Source organism: Taeniopygia guttata, chromosome 1 (genome assembly GCF_048771995.1).
Source record: "Taeniopygia guttata chromosome 1, bTaeGut7.mat, whole genome shotgun sequence".
Taxonomy (NCBI): domain Eukaryota; kingdom Metazoa; phylum Chordata; class Aves; order Passeriformes; family Estrildidae; genus Taeniopygia; species Taeniopygia guttata.
Window position 1 is genome coordinate 70,610,006 of NC_133024.1, and position 14,934 is coordinate 70,624,939.

A 14,934-nucleotide genomic window follows, 5' to 3' on the forward strand; every position below is an offset into this window, starting at 1 on the left:
GGTTTCATAGACACACCACTTAAAAGCTGTGTGCCTGTGTAGAACAGAACATCATATTTTGTCCTGCACAGCATATAATTCCTTGACATCAACCTTATTCTACTCCAGCTGCTGACAGTTCTGCCAAAGGAACAAAAAAAAAAAAAAAAAAAAAAAAAAAAGTATTTGCCCTGAACTCCTAATTACTATAAAATTGCATATCTTTATTTTTTCAGAACTAAGGTATTTTATTGCATTTCTCATGACCATTCAAATTTAGGAATAAAATGCATACATCGAACCATGATGCAGACTTTGACTGCAATATCACTGCAGTTTACAATGTTCAATCTGAACACATGAACCACTCAGAAAGCATTATTGCTGATGATGGAATAGCTCCATCTTCTGGAATAAAAGTTATTTTCTTAACAACCATCTTTACATTTCCAACATGGATCTATATGTAAAGATGTCTATTTCAAAACCCAGCTTGGATATTTTTACTGATGGCAGATGAATCTTGAATAGAAAATGGAAGGAAGTTACAACAATAATGTGGCTCCTGATAAAATTTAAGAAGCATTAATTATTTCTTCCTGGTGCAGAAAAGGCCTAGAGATTGTTCAACATGCCAATACAAAAGACTGACCTTACTATTTAAGCTGTAATCTGATTTTGAGAAGAAAAATTTAAAACTCTTGTTGGAGACAAAACACTCAACACATATACTTAACTTTCAGCTTCACATTAAAGGTTTGCAGTTTTACAAAAGTGTGTTTGTCATTAAACACAGTTATAATCCAGGAGCAACTGAAACCTCTGCTGAAGTCCCCGAAGTCTGAACTATAGAGAAGGGGCTGCAAGTGATCCTTACTGCTATTTATCAAAACACTTAAAAGTTATGTTCAAATGAAATATTTCGAATTTCATTTAACACAGGTAATTAGTTATGATTTCCATATGTAAATTTAACTTATGTTCAAGTCAGGTGTTAAAAAAGCTGGAGAGACCAGAACAAAACCATGACTACAGTTCCTGATTTCATCTCTTTTATGTATCATGGACATTCTATGGCTGCTATTTGAAAAAAACAAGGGTTAATGAATGAAGTTCTTAAATATTCACTCACAAAGGGAAAAATGCATTGAAGCTGTTGATCTACTCACTGGTGCTGTGTTGTATTTCTTGATTTCACAGGAAGGGTAATGCCATCAGAAAGAAATGAAAAATTAAATATGTACATTTCCATCTCCATTAGAAATAGTGGTATATCTAAAATTAATACATACTCACAGACACACCAGAATAGCAGAAATTTAAATAAACTTGTTTAACAAAACAAAGCAACTGAAGCTTTATTTATCTATATAGAAAGATGCATCCTTATGTGCATTCTTTTCAGCTAAGGAAAATGAAAAAGCCATGCAGCCCTTGCAAGAAATAAATCCGCAGGTGGTAATATATATATACATAGGAAGTTTCTCCTTTAGTAGATGATTCCTCTCAACAGATAATTAATGCCATTTAGGAGAGACTTAAGCTTATGAGTTCTTTATAGTAGAATACTCTACTACATTTTTTTTAGTACAACAGCAAATCCATTGCTTAAACCACCATATTGTTTGTATTAGTTAAATAAGAGCAAGTAACAAAATTTAAGCAGTTAAACATGTATCTGGAAATCAGACTACTTGAGTGAAGTAAGAACAAGGAAAGAATAGAGAGCAAATGAAAGGATTTTCTTCAAGAAAAATTATCTTTTAACTTGTTGCAACTTCACATCTCATATGGCTTTTGAATGGAGGCATTAGTTAAAAGAATCTTTCCATCCATAGTCAAGTATTGACTGTATTCAAATACAGCAATGAAAGGACATACAAGTTAAAATTTAGCATACCATATTACTCCATGTAATGTGGCATATAACCCTTTCTATAAGGCTACAAAGGACAAATTTACATTAATATGAGGTACTGGCATTTATGATTGAAAAGTAAAGATGAGAAAAGAATAATACAGCATTGTCATCAGACATCTCTTTTTTTTCCTTTTCCTTTTTTTTGAGGGGCTTTTGGTTTCAATTTTCCTTTTTACAAAATACATGTCTTGATGACCACATGCTCTAAGCTTATATTCACTTATTTTTACATATATATTTTATTTGTAGGGGCAATTGAGAGAGAGTCACAAATAACGAAAGGACACTAAGGTTTTAATAAGGGCAACAAAAAGGTGTTTTCACCAGAATAGATTCACATTACAGTACACCAATATTGACAGCATTCTCTTTTGTCTATTTTTGGTACATAAGATGGAATCTCTCTACATAACCTTATAAGGCTTCAGTAACTAAAAAGTAAAAAACCTATTAGTTTACAATTCATTTAAAAATTCTGAAAGACACAGCAAGTTCTAAACTTTAGTAGTGCTACCCATACACAACCATCTGGTTTAAGAAGCCATTAAAAGAGCCTCCTCCAAGGGAGCTTCCAACAGCAGAGTTGTGCAACATGGATGTATCTTACCACAAGGGGAAAAAAAAATTACACATGGCACATTCTCATTCATATTTTGCAATGTAAAAAGTTACATACATACCTAATCAAATAAATAATAAAAAAAGATCTGAAATGTGTTTGTTATGTATCCTAAAACCACTACGCAGAATAATGGAGACTTTCACTCACAAACTATTTACATGGTAATACCCAGGTAAGGGTACACACTGCTACAAAACTCATAAAACAAAGGGTAAACTTGAAATGTTTTCCATAGTAAAGGTCTAGCAGCATGACTATATCTAATGCTGTTTGTTGTCTTGACAGTTTTTGGAAGTTTTGTTTTAATCTATGTCTTCATCCAGTTCATAATTGTCTTTATCATAAATATCTTTTACTAAAAGAACCCGTACGAGCATATTTTCCAAAGTGTTGCGGTCCAGTGAAGTGGCAGTGTACCAGATGGGGCTCTCCGCCGACACAGAGCACTCCGGCTGCAGATAGAACATGTCTGTCCTCTGGTTCAGATTCTGTGGGCTACCAGGAGGAAAACACAGGGGGTTAGAAACCCAGCCTCACAGGACAAAACAGTACGTTAGCAGTTCCAAAATCTTGCACAATCAAAATTCTAACTGCACCCAGACAAGTTACCAAAAAAAACCCCACACCAACCAAAACAAAAAGAATAACGTGGAGAAATGTGGTCTTATTGATAGAAGGAGCCATGCCTGGTCTGGCCCAACCCCAGCCAGTCCATCTGCAGAGTCCCAGATGCCTGGGACTCAGCAAACATGCAAGAGATCACAGACTCTTCAGAAACCTGCAGATCCAGGTCTTGCTAAACCAGAAAGTACTTTCCATGATTTGCAAAGCAGGCCCAACACTAATTCCATCAATTACACCAATAATTGTTCACAGAATTTGTTGCTGATGTGGCTACCTCTGAATGTAAAGCCTGGGGTTCGCTTAAAAAGCCAAGGATGGTAGTTCTGGGATGCAGAGAAATGTAAGCAGCTAAAATCCCTCCTCCTCCTGTTTTATTCAAAAGGTTGCATGTTCTAAATCTTAATCCCTTAATTCCTTAGCTGCTGTATTATGGAATTACATGCAGCTCAGAAACATCCTTTAAGACACTAGAGAAGACTCCTTTAAGGAAATCCTAGCAGTTCATCCATTTAGGCAAGTTTCAGAAAAGAATTTTCAATTTTGGATGAGCAAGTGATCACTCAAGCTCCCTCCTTCACAAATACTGCAGACTTCAGGAGTCAACTCTATTTCCCATTTCTTCCATAAAAATAAGGATTTTTACCAGCTCACCTTCCCAAATTGGTTGATAAGATTTCAGGTGCTGCTCTTCACCTGCTGGGGTGATTGTCAGATTGTTTTGCTCTCACGTAGATCAGATCAAGAGTCAGATAAGAAGTAAAATATGGTTGCTTAAAATAGTCTAATAATTTAAATATTTTAACCTCCTCCCTACTTGCTTGAAACAACAGTATTTTTATAGGAACAAGCAATCACAGAACCACATAATCAATTAGGTTGGAAAAGACTTCTGGGATCATCGAGTCTGATCTGTGGCCCAGCACCTCCACGTCAACCAGACCACGGCACTGAATGCCACGTCTAGTCTTTCCTTAAACACCTCAAGGGATGGTTACTCCACCACCTCCGGGAGGAGCTCATTCCAATGTCTAATTACCCTTTCTGTGGAGAAATTTCTCCCTAATGTCCAACCTAAACTTTCCACATGCAGTTTGAGACTATAATGAGACAATATACAATGTTTCATATCTGTGAATGAAAGCATCCTAAAATTTCAGCTACAGCTGTCCACTGGTTGCCAAATATATTTCAAACAGCTGGCATTACCTAAAATTTTACCATAGTTTTTATGGTGTAAATTATTCAATTAAAATTATTTCAACAAAATTAAGAAACAGAACTGGAGAAACAGTCTTGCTGCTTTGGTTAACAATGGTGAGCAACATCTGCAAGACAGCATGGTTTGAAACCACACCATAACTGATGCTCCAAATGGGTTTAAGGGCATTCTTTTCCCCAAAGTTGAGATGTTCCTACTAAAGAAAAAAAAAATTATGTGGTCTCTCCCCCAGTGACTGTGTAACTCAGTCCAAAAGTCCAACTTTGACTTTTTAATGACAATTCCTCTCCAAAACATGAAAGCAGAGGAAGTGAAGGCAAAATCCCCCTGCAATAACCAGGAACGACTGAGTTTTTGAAAAACAGGTGGTTGCATTACCAGACCACAAGCCCCTCTTTACTTGTTTCTCTCTATAACATCACATGCTTGTACTTCTGGTGCAGTGTGTGAGCTCCTCCTTCACCTTACAGACCACAATGCCATTTCCTAACACACACCGAGTCTCATACGTGATTTGTCTTGTATATACCAGGTGATTTTATTTCTTTGGTATCACTTGCCCTCATTTCCCTTAGAGTTACACAGAACATTAAAATCAGTCACTTGAGTGACTGTTACAGTTAAGGAAAAGTACTTTCCAAGAAATCTTGTTTTCAAGCTTCCAAACCACCAAGCTAGTAAACTAATTTTTTAAGAGTTGCCTAAGCTTTTTTATAAAGTGTAATAAATTCTGCTTCCTTCCTTCCTTCCTGCACAATTAATTGTGGAGATTGGATGGAAACAAGCTAATTCTAAATATTGGGTTAATGCCAGTAGTTATTTTCCTACTACAAAATATTTTAAACATGCTTCCACACTGGGTACCTCAAAAGCATCTACATTTCAGATGCCTGATAGCTTATAATGAAGCAAATCCGTTGTCTTAACCCAATTCCTAGTGAAGAGATGGAGACCTCACAAACAAAACCATCAGTAGCAAAACCCACCAGATCCCTTGCTGGTTTAATTCTCTGCAGAGATACTTGGCATTCCCAGGTAAGAAAATTTAATTGCATTGTTATTCCCAGATGGAGCCCTGGACAATTAACACTGAAGTACTCCACTGCTCCCACACTTTATGCACATCTTGTTCAGATACATAAGTGGAGATTTCAATACTTTCATTTAGGTATTTTTCAGAAGATTTCAATCCATTCGCTTTGTTTGAGCACATTTCATGTTGCATCAAAACAGTTCCTTTCTGGACCTGTTTTACTCTAGATCCTGTCCGTATTACCCTGTATCACACTTACCTTTTAGACAGATAGCACTCAAACATTTTCACAGGGCATCTAGCTGGATCGGATGTGTTTTCAATTTGTTCAAATACTGGAACATCATCTTCATGTTTCCTTTTTCCAGTAGCAATTTTATCTTAAGAAGAAAACCAAAAACATCTAAGCTATAAGTTATTTTACATTTTTCAGCAGAATTCCCTATAAGCAGTCCACCAAGTAGCACAAGGCGGTCACCACAACTGTGCAAATCTGCAAACTGGAAATGCCACCCACAGCCACAGCATTTCATATGGAGACCAGGGGGCTTAAATTAACTCAGAGACCCTGCAGTCTCCATGGACCACACACTCCAATTAGAGTTCCGGGAGCCGAGAGCTGCTAGACTTTGTATGCAAAGGCAGAGCTCTGGCTTCTGGCCAGGTGCCCAGATGTCCCTTAGCAGTGCCATGTGGACACTCCTGCAATACTAACTTTGAACTGCCATAGTACCTTCATTATCAGCTCTGCACAGGGAAGACACTTGATATCGAAGACAAGCTTTACTTTCCATTGTTAGAGGATTTTTCTTCCACTGTCTAAAAACAGTGCCAAAAGAAAGTCTTAAATGCTGCTCCACTGTTTTCAGACCAAAATATTTAGTATTAAAGTAGAAGAGTGTATTCAAAAGAGCAACAGGTGAATGTGATCCTAGCTGTTTAATCCTCCAAAGGTAATCTTCTTCAACTCGAGAGAATATTGATCCTTGGAAAAAAAGCATAGTAGAAAAGATACAATGGATTAGCCCATGAACTGTCAAGATGAAAAAAAAAAAATCAAGTATTTTTTTACTGTGAAATGCAACAAAATGATCATGAGAGAAGCTGCTGATAAACTTATTTATTTTCATGTCCACACTCCCCAAACCCACCTATTAAAGACACTCAGACAGCCAATGGGAAATCTCAGTACAGGCAATTTTACAGAGAACACATTTCTGTTTAGTTACAACAGCATTTCTCACATGCAGCTCTCTCATGCTATTTCACAGAAATTAATGTTCAATGGAGTAACCTTAATTCCATCACAAAAGGCATATTTTTGAGTTCATTTTATTCCGCTCAGGTTAAGGCCTCCAAACATTGCACCTTCTTCTTTCCTATTACTAATAGATATCTCACTTGGAAGGCATTCCTGGACCATAACAGGATGCAGGAAGGGTCCAGCACAGAGGCTCTCTGGGCTGTACTGAGAGAAGCCAATATTGAGAAAAGAAAGGAAAGAGTCTGGCAAGGACAAGCCTTCACTCAAGTGAGGATTGTGAAAAAGATAGAAGAACAGCCAATTCTGCAGTTCAGCAAGATGGTTCTGCTGGGAAAAATTTCCTTTCTCCATGAACTGATGATCCTTCTAAGCAGAAGACTCCTAGCAAAGAGTCCTCCTAATCCAGGTGAGAACTTCTAGAATACATCCCTTGTTAGCCCTACCTACATATTAGTGCAGTGCCTGCCTGCCTGCTACCATCTAGGGGAAAAAAATGGGAAAAAAAGTAAGTTCAGCTCAGGTACAGGTCAAAACATTTTTTAACTTTCTCTCCTAAAGATGGATAGTCAATTTGAACAGTCAGTGGCAAAAACAACTTTTGTAGCATGGATTACCCAGAAACAAGACAAATAAAATCAAGTACAGTTTTAAATTAAATCTTAGAAGACATGTCTGTAATTCTTCATCAACTGCTATTGCAATTAATAACATATATATACATATATATATATGCATGCTTAAGAATACATAACTTTTAAAAGATGAAAAACATACACGACCAAAAAGAAAATTACCATCTGGAAGTATACTTGGTTGCCAGCTTCGAAGGATTTTATTTAATTCCTGTTCAAATGTCTGGTAGACCGGATCGATAAATATGTTGTCTTTCCGATTACTCCTATATAAATACTACAGAAAAGAGAGAGACACAGTATTTACAATTCCAGATTAGAACAGCTCCTGTGCTACAGGGTTCTATTTTTTCATAACTGCACAAGCACTGTACTGAAAAGCAGAATCTAAAAATAAAGCTATGCCACTTTTCCAAAATCTAACAGGTAACAGTTACTTTCAATATAATTGTATGTTGTAAATTTCTAACTGGATATGAATAATAGTTTAATTATAACTAAAATTTTTCTCTACAATTTCCTGTGTGCAACATTGTATCAGTGAAGTCAGGGGAGTCACTGAAAAAACCCCAAACCACAAACAACTAATTTATCTTTTCCTCCATCTAGGCCTTCAAAAAAAAAAAAAAAAAAAAAACAAACACCAATCCACATTTAGCAGGAGTCTGCCCTCTTAAATGTGAACCCCAGACAGTGACAAAACCATCTTCAATCGAAAGTGGGTGAAAAAAAGCCACCTATATATTTGTGGTAATAATTTACAGCAATACAAGAAAGATGATAGGATGGTGCAAGGTGTTGGCCTATTCTGCAATCTAATTATCTTACCCCTCTTGACCTTACAGACAGAAATTCTTTTGAACCTTTACCAAGAATTAATGGCTGAGAACTACTATTTGACATTATCCTCTCTGGAGACATTTCTAAGAAAGGGAGTATTGCCTTCTTAAATTTTTCACTTCAGAATTATCTTTGCAAGAACATGTCTGTTAGTGAATACAATAAAAGTGACAGCAAAAACGCATTTGCTTCTTGAAATGGCATCTATTTCTGTACCCATGCTTGAAATCACATTACCCACAACACTTACAGGTGATCAGGGTTCAGTACATCCTGGCCTCCTTATCTTAGCATTTAATTTTATAATAAGGGCAAATGAATGAATACACTTCCTACAGGTTTTCAACATAATTTTCATTTAGATAACTATTTTATATGATAAGTTTTAACTAATTCCTCAAAGCACAATATTCCCCCACATGTGCTTGTTTCTACATACACCAGTTTTGATTTCATAAAGCAATTCTAAGCCAGATAATACAGCTTACTGTAAGCTTCATGGCGTTCACCCTTACATCCCCTGGCACATTTTTCTACCATGTATTTTTCTCTGGTTTGCATTAAACACTCACACTGAATGCTGGCAGTGAAAATGAAGACTGAAAACTGGTTCAAAACCTATCCACACACAAGCCTGTGAGAACTCAGCTAAAAATACTTCTTCCTGTTTCAGAGACAGTGTTGGCTAAACCCTGGCATCACCAGTAGAAGTCTGAAGCTCCCCAGAGCACCGCAGAATCTACAGAAGGATGACGTTGCGCAAACTCCAACCTACCACCCAAACCTGCAAAACCTTCATTCCCAAACGACCTTGCTCTGCTGCTCTACAAACCCTACGGGGGCAGGATGAGCACAAGCCATTCCCACCTGAGATGAGTTCTACTGTAACTGCAGTGCATGGGAAGGAACTGGATGTGCCTCTGAACCCCACAGTGGAGGACAACAGGCTGAGTCACTGTCCACAGTGATTTTGTTTGTCTGACCCTCAGACAAACATCTGCCGAACTCTATCAGCCTGCCCAAACAATCCCATTACCAGACATACAAAAGGCAAGGAAAAAAACCCAAACCAAATCCCAGTAATCCCAATTAGGGACAAAGAACGAAGGCCATGATGGAACAAAGGAGCACTGCAAGCTAACACCTTCCTCTAGATGAACCCTCTCCACTAGATGCCTGCCTGACCATGCCTTTACTTCTAAGTCTGATATCCTTCAGGATCAGACTGATAACTTTAGAGTTATCAAAACCATTACTGAACCACTTCTGTCTGAAAGCAGAACAATTTCAACTGCAAATGAACTTGAACAGAGAAACTGCACTATCTCACTCAGGGACTGGTTTCCTTGAACAGATTTTACAGTGCTTCCTTTAGGAAAAAGCTGTTTTACAAACTTAAAAAAGAAAACAACCAACTTGGGACTTGAAGACGCCAGGGCTCAAACCACACTCTATCCATGATGAAAAGCTCCAAACTGAGTGTGTATTCTAGTGCAATAATGCTGCTGGAAGGAAAATGTACTTTTTTACTAGCCTATGGTTCCTACATTCTCTTCCTTTGAAGAGAAATTTATTCTAAGAGAGTAAAATATTAATGATCTTTGGCCCAACGGTATCCTTAAATGGCATAACTTAATCTCATCCAAGCCCCTTTCAAGTTCAACAAAGCCAATACCTTTTATGAAGTAACAGACAATTGACTCCCTTTCAGGGTCAGGGCTGTAAGGTGTAAAGGACTAAGCAAATTGTAGAAGGCAATGGAGTTTTACTGTGCATTGTGACAACTGTATTGCATTTAGCGTACCACTAGCTTGCTAAAACATGTTCCTTCAGAAGGGTGGTACACCCCCAAATATTTGCCATTCACACACAGATGATGGCTGCAGCCCTTCACAGCTCATGTTTCTGTCCCTCGCTTGCTGTCTTGTCTTTCTGAAATGCAACCTCATTAGAACACAACACCTCTTCCTACCAGTCTGGCCAACAAATCAGGGCTGTTCACTCTGCCTGAATTAAATACTGGACATGAAGTAAAAGCAGTAAATTTACAGTAAAATGTTCCAGCATTGTGTATATGCATTAGGCCTCATGATAATTGTGGCTGCCACACAAACTGTGGTTCTGAAGAGATGAAAAAAAGATGTTTTATACACAATTAGCTTTCATGAATGACAAAATGGACAATGTCAAAGGTACAAAGAGAAAGATTAAAAAATATCATTGGAGTTCCATTTATAAACACATACTTCCCTCTGTGTATTGTTTATCTGCTTAATATGAGTATTTTCAATTCAACAGAAAGGTACAGAGAGACAGTGTATCATGCAAGTGCAGAAGCAGAAAGCTAGCTGAATTTGAAACACACCTTGTAGCAATATTGACTAAAAAGCCACTGACTAAAATCAGTGTTTGCTTCTCAAGTTTCAACAAAGAGGCAAAGATAGCAACTAACTCTTTATTTTTGCATACTTGCAACAAAGGAAAATAACTATTTTATTACTTATTTTTAAAATATTTCAATTAAGACATGTGTTACTTGATTCAAGTCATCTGCCTCAAGTATGGAACAGTTTAGGTAGAACTGCAAACCCTGTGAGCAGCTTGTTTTCCACATCACACACATGTTCTATTGCCTTTTAACTTGAATGATATTTTATGGGCTCTCAGCTCTGAACACTGCTTATTTTGCCTGTGTTTTGCCTTATGTAGCAAAAATTAAGACAGCCCTCCCTGCTTAAAAGATCAGCTGTGGAACAGCTTCTCTAATTACCTAGTGATTGGTTATTGCCTTCACATCCATTACATCCAACCTGACTCCTTCCTATCGTACTGTGTGTAAGACAGTCAATATAGCAGAGTACCCTGCACTCTATCCTGCCTGTCCACAGTCTGCAATACTCAGTAAATTAGACCCTCCCCAAAAGACACTTAATTTAGGTTGTTTCCTCTATACGCTAAGTAACTGAATAAAAGGCTTAGAGATCATGCCTTGTTTCATTCTGTTTTTACATTGGACATCTTTAGAAAACAAAATGAACACAGCATTTGAGAAGACTATGTAGCTTTTGACTGGGTTAATGACTTGCTTTAACCCAGCAAGAAGCGTAAAATTATTACAATATACCAATTCGTGTTTGAGTCTTCAGGATGGGTCTGCAAACTCATTTCCTACATGGGCAGCTTTCTACAATGAAATTACACAGCAGCCTGACCACAGCCATGTATAAAGTGTAGCTCCTAGCCAATAAATCCATGTCATCTCCACTCTTCTACTGAAATGGGTTACAGTCAAATCAGCAGCTCCATTTCCCATTTCTACAGCCTCTACTAACCTCCTGAATTCCAAGACACAGATAATAGATGCTGTCAGGTGCATAGTTCTCTCCATTAGGCCTTCGAATTTCATTGACAAAATGTGTCAACCCATAGTTTAACTCAGCTGAAGTATGTGATAATAGATCTTCCTTTAATTTCACAGACTTTACTGTAAAATAGAGAAGAAATGCTACATTATACAACAGAATTGTCACACAGTGAAGGTGGGATGGGGTACTTTTTGACTGGAAACTGGGAAACTGCCTTGATGTCCTCTCCATTGACCAATGAATGAGACTAAAATTTACTAAGCAGTTGAAATGTTAGGTCTGTATTTAAACAATCAAGGCTCCCACAGTAAAATCTAGTTAACCAAATGCAGTAACACCTGCTAACAAATGTACTGTCATGCACAGCTCAGGATGACACAGAGACAGCCCAAGATGCTGAAGTGAAGCCACTGGTGTAGAGGGGCACCTTCAGGGGAAACAGCAGTTTCCGAAGACCCAAGAGCACAACACAAGGGTGCTGAGATGCATGTGGGAGCTGAAGAACAGCAGGAGTAGCAGAAATTCCCCTTTTTCCCCACAGTACAAATGCGTACAGAGAGGAGAGCTGCAGAAAGAGCAGCATGGCTCCAGGGGATCAAAGGCCACCTTGTGCCAGAGCTCCACAGCCACGTAATGCCAGCCTCAGAGGAAGATCTCCTTACAGGACAAAGAGTAGGAGGGTGTCCCTCCCTTGCCATTTAGAAGCCCAGAAACAGTGTGAACTCTGAAGTGAGTTGGACTATGAGGAAAAATAGGATGCAAACAAAAAATTAAAATGGCCACAGAAAATCAGAATAGCTAAGAAGGTGCTGTCCTAGCTTTCATGAGAAGTGTGAGACCCAGCATTTGGAACCAAACAGGAAAAACTTGGAAAAAAAAAAAAAAAAGAGTTTGGCAACTCTGTGGTGAAATAACCTAAGTCATGCTGGAAACATTAAGCATGTGAGAAAAATTCTATCAAAAATTCCAGCTGAGAATCACACAAGCATGGCAATTTTTCCAAGCAGGTCAGAAGCTGGACACCAGATTTTTGGAAATACTTACTTGATTTCAGTTCCTCTAACTCTGGAAGCTCTTCCTCTAAATGCCGGGACTTTACCCAGTGCTTCCATGCGTTTACCCCGTAGGCGTATTTGAATGGAAAGCTGCACTCAGAGTTCTCAGAGCTGTCATCGTGCGCCTGGTACTCCGACACGGCTTTCCTCTTCATGCCCTGCCATGGGAACACAGTGGGTAAGGCCACCAGCACTCCCACCAGCAGGGACACAGAAGCTGGCACAGCCAGCTGGGGGCAAAGTGTGCTCTGAGCCTCACTGCACCCACAGAACTCCATCGTGTTAATGCAAGGGGAGCTGAAGATGTGGCCAATCTGTGTCACAGCTCCACCCGTAGGCTCAAATGAACCCTTTGCATGGAAAAGCAGCACTGGTTCCAGATTAAGGCATGCCCAGCAGTGGATATGTAATAATGTCCAGTGCATAACAGCAAAAACTTAGACTCCAGATTTGATACCAAAAAGTCCCATTTATTATTCGAAAGCTTTAGTAGAAGTTGGCTGTTTTTTTTAAAGCTGCAATATCTACTGCAGTTACTGGAACAACACCATTTCAGCTTTGTGCCAGACATAGGAAACTATTTCTTGGTAGTGTCCTTCTAAATAAAATACTATGGCTAATTTGTATCTAATATCTAAACTAAGATAGACTAAAATTAAAATCTGTGAAAATTACAAGCAAACTAAAAAAAAAATTAAACTCTTTTATAACGGAAATGCTATGGCTCCCATTATAAACCTTAGTAATGCCAATGTTTTTCCATCTTACTATCAAATTAAACCAAGACACATTTGTTCAAAGTAAAAGGTAAAATAGCATTGCTAAGAATACAGTAGGTATATACATTGGCACTTTCCATCAACTGTTCTGCCACTGTGAAGCAAAAACAGGATCAGAATTTACAAATCACACTCCTATCAAATTTAACAGCTATCTGCAACAGACATACCACTGGAATAATTTTACTACTTGAAATGTATCAATTTATGTCATAAAGATATTAGGTATGAGTAGACAGTAATACGCTGTAAATCATTACCAGAACTTAAAAAAAAAAAAGTTATTTTTTCCTAAATACGTTTTTGTGCTTTTTTGATATTTTTAATAGCATGAAAAAATTACCTTCTTTTTGGGCCGAGGCCTTGGCTGCTCCTCATATTCTTCACCAAAAACAGGAGGTAACAAAAACTCATTTTCTGTATCAAGCTCCTCAGTTGCTGAAAATACATTAACAGAAACTTATTTCTAAGTGTCTTTTAAATAACACTGCTTTGAAAAAAAAAAAACCAAACAATTAACTATATCAGTGTGCCTTAACATAAGGTGTCCACAAAGGCACACAAATAAATACAACCAAACACTGGATTTTGGTAAGAGGAAATAAATCTATTTTTGTATTCAAACTAAGACAAAGCTGTCAAACTATATTATCTGAAGTTGCTAAGGCAGAATTTCTTACTGTAGATTCTTACATAATGTTTTCTGCCTGGGCTGTCTTTGATATCAAAAATTTTTCGGTATGGTGAGAATGAGCAGCTATGACTGGAAAAAATATAAATTAACTTAGTACATGTAGTTTTGTTGTATTTAGATTATCTATATTTATGTTTTGTTACTTCTTGTAGTACATTACACTTGGTTAAAAAGATTAAGAATCAGAAGGCAAGCTCCTTCAGTGAAACTGGTTTTAGTCTATATTTATACAAGTGGTGGAGGTCTAGCTCATGATGGATATTACAGTTAAGTTTGGTAAGCAGATGTATGGCAACAGCTCAAAATACTGTTTATTTAACATTTCAGGACTAAGATTGAGGACTCTATTTCAGGCAATGTTGAGGAATGAGACAACGTATGAATGGATTTGGTGTTACAAGTCCCACCTTTATTTACTTAATTGAAGATGGTTCATCCCTCATTTAGCCATCAGAGAATGTTTTCACTCAAAATTGAATGCTCTTTGATAATCTGATTTCACCACCTTATTTCTCATGACAGCTTTTCAGCTGGTGCAGATGAAATAGCACTTACATGCAGATTTCAGAACTCTGCCCCAGACTCAAAAGCAGTCCTTCTCCTGATACCACAAAGAATCTTATCTCAGAAGCACTTCAGTGTAATCAATGCCTCCTACAGAGTGCTGCTACTTGCTCCAACTTGCTTATTTATTTTCTTCCATGGTTTTTCTTTCCCAAGTACCCAGTCTTAGTTAAAAAAGGAGGGTTAAAAACCTAATATGCATCTGACTAGTAAACTTCCCAATATTATATCAGACTAACCCCCAGGCTTTCTCTTTAAATTAGGCATAGAACAAACTGGGCATCTACTGCAGGTATCTACAACACAGCCCAAAAGGAGCCTGTCAGCTCCTACAGAACCTGCC

General features: G+C 37.8%; 1 protein-coding gene across 21 annotated transcripts in view; it reads right to left on the reverse strand.

Moving 5' to 3' along the window:
- Window positions 1-1,288: 1,288 nt before the first annotated feature.
- Window positions 1,289-14,934, reverse strand: part of ZMYM2 (zinc finger MYM-type containing 2) — an 85,423-nt gene continuing 71,777 nt past the window's right edge. For 20 of the 21 annotated variants that reach the window (XM_030275717.4, XM_072931105.1, XM_072931116.1 and 17 more), the window contains 7 exons: window positions 13,677-13,771; window positions 12,544-12,712; window positions 11,467-11,618; window positions 7,457-7,571; window positions 6,132-6,383; window positions 5,658-5,778; window positions 1,289-3,017 (listed from right to left, as the gene is read on the reverse strand). In XM_030275717.4, the coding sequence (XP_030131577.4) occupies window positions 2,825-3,017; window positions 5,658-5,778; window positions 6,132-6,383; window positions 7,457-7,571; window positions 11,467-11,618; window positions 12,544-12,712; window positions 13,677-13,771 (1,097 nt within the window). In that variant the 3' untranslated portion in view covers window positions 1,289-2,824. Of the gene's footprint in view, window positions 3,018-5,657; window positions 5,779-6,131; window positions 6,384-7,456; window positions 7,572-11,466; window positions 11,619-12,543; window positions 12,713-13,676; window positions 13,772-14,934 lie in introns of those variants that run through there. The other variant, XR_012056710.1, reaches the window with a different exon arrangement.